The 7,674-nt window shown below is 27.9% G+C and overlaps 1 protein-coding gene across 1 annotated transcript in view; it reads right to left on the bottom strand.

Moving 5' to 3' along the window:
* The window catches only part of LOC119667039, a 24,927-nt gene extending 19,679 nt beyond the window's left edge, over positions 1-5,248 (bottom strand). The window contains exons 1-3 of the mRNA XM_038076320.1: positions 5,245-5,248; positions 545-986; positions 11-468 (exon numbers count right to left, since the gene is read on the bottom strand). Coding sequence (XP_037932248.1) covers positions 11-468; positions 545-986; positions 5,245-5,248 — 904 coding nt within the window. The remainder of the gene's footprint in view (positions 1-10; positions 469-544; positions 987-5,244) is intronic.
* Positions 5,249-7,674: the final 2,426 nt, after the last annotated feature.

Genomic DNA, 7,674 nt, shown 5'->3' with positions numbered 1-7,674 from the left:
CTAATCTTACCTGCGCTTAGAGTGCTCGGAGTAGTAGCTTCATCATATTTGTGTATTTCAATGGCGGACGATGTTAGCGAACTAAATATATTGGTTGTACCCAAAAAACCAGAGCTCTTCTTACGTTGCGTTGGTACATTAATGCCACCGGGTTGCAAAACACATGGCGATATAAGTGCTGGATGTTCTGAAGCTCTACGATAATTTGGCGCTGGTGATGTCTGTGCTGTAACACATTCTGAATATCGACGATTGGTGTAACGTTGTGGTGTGCTGCCGCCTCTTTCATCTAAAGTTTGTACTTCACAAACTTTTTCATTGCTAGTATTCCATAATTTCATACGTGCCTTTCGCGATTGCACAATATCATCCATAATATCTAATTGTAAATTATGTATGCTGCCAATGGGATCAATAGCTGGTGGACCAGTTGATGTGTTGCTTTCACGTCGTGAACCTAAAATACGACTGGTGAGATGGAAAAAAGGTTGACATATTTATTAGTGATATACACATAACCAACCAACCCCCTTCCCCAACTCACTTGTTTGTTGGATAAGCAGCTACGGATTCGCGTCTGGAACGTCCAAATAATGTTGTTGGCACCTTTGATATTGTGACAACGGAATGACGACGACCAGATGGTGCTGGAGCTTGTGAAAGTGTTGCTAAAAACGCAGCTTCTTTTGGACTCGGACCGGAACCTTCGCCGCCGCGCTCGGACAAGCGTCGCACTTGACTTGCAGTTATTCCTTCTGTGACTTGTTGAGAAGGAAGGGAATGCTTTCGACCTTCTCGTGGATCTCGCCATGGTGATAGTAGGTATGGGTTTAATGGCGAATCGATCTCTAAACTAGCCTTATTTGAAGGTGTATTTGAGCTATCTTGCTCATCATCTTCTACAGCATTCGATTCTTCTACGACAATTAAAGGCTCCTGCTTGCCCATGTGTCGTGAAAACGATGATCGACGCAAACGAAAAGTATCTGCAGAATGGAGAAATGGTAATAATATTAAATATTTAAAAAAAATACATGTAACTGAATAATAAAATTACTTAAAATAAAACAGCTCATCAGTAATTAGCTATTTCACACAACCAAAGTGACAGCTTTTATTTACACACAACACCTCCGCATCCTCATTCAGATACAGAATAAAATGAAAATATGTTGACACCTACACGTGTAACGTCTTATCTACGCTGGTGTTCATCACCTACGTGGTAAAGGGATTTGCACTTCTGATTACATCGAAATGTTTGACAATGCAAATCTGACACGGAGCACAACGCTGCGTAATCGAATTATTAAATGACGGAGAATTGATAAGAAAAAAATTTAAATATTTACTTACTGGGAATTGTCGCATTTCCATTATTGAAAAAAACTGCTTAACAGCACAAGTGAAACCGAAGGCACACATATGCCGACATTTAATTTCACGTCAAGTAAATGGAAAAATCAAGATTTTTGGAAAAACAGCAAGAAAATTCGTTGCCTTTGTTTTAATTTTCATTAAATTTTTCCGTTTAGCTCATATATCAGACAATATTGACGTTTCGCAATACAAGCATGAGATACAATCCTGAGGTAAAACCTTATTAAAGGCGCACTCATTAGCGTTATTAATTTTTTAATATAAAATCCTGTTAAAAATATTTTCTTTAACCTTTTGTTAATCAGAGAGCAACAGTTAGGTGTGTGAGTATGTTCCTATGGAAACGAAATTTAATAAAAATGTTATAATTATGCACATATATTTCACAACAAATAATTTTCATCCATCAAGCGTTTTTTATATGCAAATGACACCACTGAGTACGAGAAAATTAATGTAATAAAATATTACGCTAGTATAAAAAATTTATTCACATACGTTTTATTGCTGGAATGTTTAAATATTTACTCAAAATCCATGAAAATTATATTATATATATTTTATTTTTGCATAAGTGATGACATTTTATGTATTAACAAGAGAATTTGATTTAAAAATCTTAATTATGTTGCAATTATAATAACAGGTAAATTAAATATATTAAATATTTTTGAAAATGTTCATTTTGTTTCAAATGGACTTTAATTAATTAACCATCGAAATTAATATGTAAAACTGCAGATACAAAGTATTTAAATTTATGAGATTCAATTATATATTTTGCTCTTTTATCATTTTAAAATGTGTTTTAATTAAAAAAATGTGTTGTTTTGTATTAACTTTATAAGTATTGGTACAATGGTAAAAAATATCTGGTGGTTGCAGTGCTTCACTCTGAATAAAAACCTTAATCCTCATCTTATTTCTAACATACTGTAAAGCACAATAAAGTCACGAGTCGTAGTATGTAGTATATTTTACATAATAATGTTCTAGCATACCATAAGTATAACACAAAGGGCGTTATAGCTGATACAAAGTAGGAATAAAATTGTTAATTTAAACGATCAACTAGCTATTTGAAAGAAGCTAACTAACATTAAAATGTTTTTATTAATTTCTATAACAAATACTTTTATAAGTACCGAATAAGCACAACTTTTTGGAATTCAAAAGAATATCATCTCCCAGCCAAGTAAAGTGATATGAGCTCAATGGATTTTTGATACTGTAGCAGTCCACAGACAGCTTTTTGCGTAAGTAAAATGCGGTGCAGACTATTATTTTTGAATGTCATTCAATTTGCGCTCTCAAATTTATTCTAGCAATCGAACTTGAACATACTCACATTCAAAAATTGTCATTCAAGCAAAATTTTTGAAGATAAGGGTGTTTACGCACGCTGTAAATGTGTAGTAAGCACGTCAACATGTTGGTTGCGTGTCATTCAAAGGTGCAGACTATCATTTTTGGTTGTCGTTCATGGATTTTCTCTCTTGAATGACACTCAAAAATGATATTCTGCACAGTGCGTAATTGAAGTAAGAATGTTTTCTATGAAAGAGTACATAATATCTTTCGTTAAAAAGTATATAATTACCAATAGGGTTATTAATTTTATGTTAACAAGTTAATGTTACCTATAAAAAGTTTACCAATACCTATAAAATGTTACCTATAAAAAGTTTTCTATAAACTATCTGAACAATCTGTCATATATATTTATTATACACAGAAGACTGAATGAGTGTGAATAATTATATGTTTTCAAACTTTATGACAAATTCTAAAACTTCTAAAAATTTCTATAGTATCTTTGCGAATTCATTATTCATAGAGGACTGTAAAACTACATAATATGCTGGAACAGAACTAAGTTGAACAATATTCACTAGTAAGCAGGAAAGGTTTAAAATGTATGAAGAAAACTCTTTGAGTTTGTTATGGTCTAATTCGGATTATTAAAATAACTGATGATAATGGATAACAATTGCGGGCCCAAAATCTACCTCTTAGATAAAATATCGCTAGAAATGGTTTCTCCTTAAATGACATATTTTAATAGTAGCTGCTGAGAAAAAATTAAATTTTGTAATCAAAATAATAAAGTAACTGTTTAGAGTGACGGTTACTTAAAGCACCGCTTAACTAAGAACATTTATTTGACCATTATAGAGTCTCTTAGCTTTATACTAACGTAATGAAGTTCAGAGCTACAAATTGTATGACTGAAATACAACATTTACAAGTTTACTTCATTTATTTGTTGTAGTATTAATAATAATTAATAATTTATAAAATATTTATTTAACTTAAAAACTAAAAATAAATCTATTGTTTGAAAGTTGATGAAATATTGTAGTAAAATTAATTAATTTAGATATTATATCGTTTATACGAGCAAAACGATAACAGAACAAAAACCATAGATAAATAATTCATATAAATAAATTAAATATTAAATAAATATTATATTATATAATTAATATGGATGAAAAATTATAAATTAAAGCAGCACAAAGCACAAAATGCAAGATTTCTTAATATTAGTGATAAAGGTAAAATATCTAAATTAAATTGAACAATGATATTGAAAGATATTACTATAATGAATTTTAAATATTAAATTTATTCAATTCAACAGCCAGCTTATGGTCAAAGTAGACTTGATAAATAATTACAAAGAAAGCTTTATTCCATATTGACTGTAAACAACAACGCAAATTAGCAAACTTGCACTTTGCTCTGGAATACGAGTAGCATTGCTTCAATTACGAGACATAACCAACATTAATTTGTTGTCAGCAAATTGCATTTGAGTTGTCAGTGTGATAATTTATCAATGTACCAACATTGCATGAAAACAAAAAACCATTAATATACCAAGCAGAGCAACACCTTACCTACGTCAACTAAAATGCATTCAAGTGATATTTTCTACTGTGCTCGATGCATGCAAACATACGTCATTTCAGTGACATTTATGCAGCATTATTTTGCACCAAAGTGCAAAGTTGTATTTAAAGTAACCGTAACTTATAACTTTGTTTCGCCTAAGTAAACAAGAAAACTCTATTAAAAAGTTGAACAAACCAACTTCAACAGAAATATTTGCTAAAAATCCAAGTGGGAACTATAAAGTTTGTAAAATTTTTTAAAAATGGAATTTTAAGTAAAATGTCGGAAAATTTATTTCAAATATATTTTTATTATAGTTTTAAAGAAAAACATTTTTTCATGTTTTCTTTTTTGGTTCGCAATGGTTAAACCCATAGTACTGACTTAAGCTTGTTTATCTTTTATTAGATTTGATTTTAAGGTAGATTTAAGTACTTCAAAGTAATCATAGTGCTTATTTATATTGCTTGCCGTTACTTCAATTTGTGGGTAGATGAAATAAATTAAAAAATCTACGACTACAAATCCACACTATAGATGAAAAATCACGCACTTAAGCGTCAGCTAAACTCAACGGAGAGTAGATTTTTAATTCCAGTAAATTCTCCTCTTTCTATTACATTTTCCATTAATTTTCGCAAAGAATGAAAGATTAAATTCTTTTAAAACAAAAATACATTAAAGTTTTCCTATCAATTTTCTTTTATTTGCAAAATTTAATTAAATCGGTCTATGATAGGAAAAAGTAGCCAAATAAAAAGTTTTGAATAATTTTGAAAGACGATTGAAAGAATATAAAAATAAATGTGCTGTCCTTATAGAGAAAGTTATATTAAAATTAATTGAAAGCAAATAGCTAAATTATTGTAATTTAAGATATCTATTTTTATTATAATTAAAAAAATAATAAAAATGTAAAATAGCTTATTCAATTAGTATATAATTAGTGTAAAATAGTATACTCACCCATTTTTGAGATCTTTGAATTAGTTTAATTAAAGCTGAAATTATAAAAAAAATACAATATTGATTAAGACTTCAATTATTTATTTTTAAATTATTTAAAATATATATATGTATTTATTTGTGTATAATAAAAATATTGAAAATAATTACCATATAGTGCCAAGATATCTTTGAAAATTTTGTATCTTTTGAATATACATATATAACTATAATGAGTAAGTAATTAGTAATCGGATTAAAACCTTATGCTCCCCAGTGGAGTAAATAAAGAGAAAAAAAATAGCAAAATAGCAAATGGGTAAAATGCACATGTCATGTATACATATTTTCTACAGGATTTATGTATTTGCACAGTATATATAATGTACTCATATTAAAAATTAAAACAATTTATTTTTGTACATTATTAATTTGTATTTCCAAAAAAAAAAATAATAATAGACTTCAATTGTTTTCTTAAAAGAGCATTTAATTTTGCTTAATTATAACTACAATCTAAATAATTTAAATTATTTAAAAAGTTCTTACTGCACTTCTGTATTTGAGAGCATCAAAAATACATTAAGAAGAAATGCTAAAAAAGAAGAAGAAAAAGTTTTTAGTTTAATTAAAAAATTTCGCTTATTTATAAAACCATGAATTTTCCTGAAAATATTTTTTGTTAGTTTTGCTATGGAAACGACAATCAAATTTAAATTTTTCCTTTGCCGAAGCTTTAATACTTTATATATAAAACGCAATATGAAATTTAAAACTGATATCGAATATACTCTTACCCATAAAAAATTATTTTTTTTTAAATGAATAAATAAACTGTTATTACATACATAATGCTTAGCAGATTTCTGTAACCTTCAATATATCTGGTGTTTTGTTTGGAAAAGTCTTACAAATTCTGACAAAATAGTGATAAGTGAGCAACACAATAAGCATAAGGTTTTTGTGGGTTTTATTTCTATGAAAACTAAGTAAAAATTAATATGTTTAATATATTTTTAATGATACAATTACTAATATTAATTCAGATCCATACTGAATAATGAAAATCTGATTATAGGCAAGCTTTCTATATTGATTGGATTGTCTTTGAATCCATTGATGATATTTCAAACTAAACGATACAAAACGATTAGCCAATAAATATTAGATTGGAATATTTATTGGTGATATAGTCAGACAAGTAAAGGTCAGGTATCTTCTTGGAGATATGCATAGCGAGTATATAATTTTATTTCAAATGGGTGAATACTTGCATTAGATCGAACAAAAAATTATTATAAAATAAGTATATATAATATATTTCTGTAGGAATTGTTTGTATTATGAGTTTCTGTCTTTGTTTAGTGTTAATAAATTTGTGATATGCAAAATTAAACACTTTATTTAGTCCCTAGTAACCGAAACGTAGTATTTTTAGAAGGAACTCAGTGGCCTACAAAGTTTAATGTATAAACCGCTTTTATTATTACTTTTTTATTATTACAACACATTTTTTATTTACAACCACGTGGGAATTTACAATTTACGATCATAAAAATTAATCACAACTTAAAACTTTAAATATAATTATTTTTCTTAACAAAATCTTTAAACTAACATTTCAAAGTTGAGTTCCAATACAACCTTTAGGTATGTGATGGATTCACTATGTTTATGTCATGCTAGTATTTGGTCTCAAATACCAAAGGGTAATTCTGCTTTTAACTTTCGACCTTATTGAAATTATTTTAATATGTAGAAAACTTAACACGTGTGATATTCTATGTGAAATATTATACAGCTTTTTATACACTTTGACCAATCAAAAACTTAAAAGCAATTTCCGCATGCAAAAAGTTAATGAATAAAATGATGGATATCTAAATCAGAGGTATCTACATTACATATCGAAAGTAAGAAGACAATCAACACAGGATTATATGCGTTCAATTCAAATAATACATGATGTAATTGAAATTTTAATTAAAAATTCAGAAACAGAGGAAACGCATGTTAAAGGTCAACATGTTACTTAAGGTTATTTGTCATTTGTTGCATTAGATATATTTACCAAACCAACGAGGTGATATAGTTTGATATAAATTTAATTGAAAAATACTAAAAATAATTATGAAATTTTGAAGAAATAAGTAACTTTGATTAGGAATTAATTTTTAGTTGATTTTTTTGAGCTATAAGATTTTTAACTAGAATATTTTTGCTGAATGTAAATATACCTACACACCAGTTTATATAAATGTATCTAAAAGTTGAATAGTGTTAAGTTATTCAAATCATCGATTTTTAATATTTATAAAAAAGAAAAATTTATTCTTATATTTTTCATATTTTAGTTTTTTTAGCCCAACAATACTCGTGTAAATCTCAAATATCCTTTTGTTGAAAAAAACCAATTTTCGTGTATGCCAAATTCCTGTTTCCTTTTTTTAT

The sequence above is a fragment of the Teleopsis dalmanni genome, chromosome 1, assembly GCF_002237135.1.
Source record: "Teleopsis dalmanni isolate 2A chromosome 1, ASM223713v2, whole genome shotgun sequence".
Lineage (NCBI taxonomy): Eukaryota > Metazoa > Arthropoda > Insecta > Diptera > Diopsidae > Teleopsis > Teleopsis dalmanni.
The sequence above is the reverse complement of the archived record's forward strand: the minus strand, read 5'-3'. Positions and strand labels throughout refer to the sequence as shown.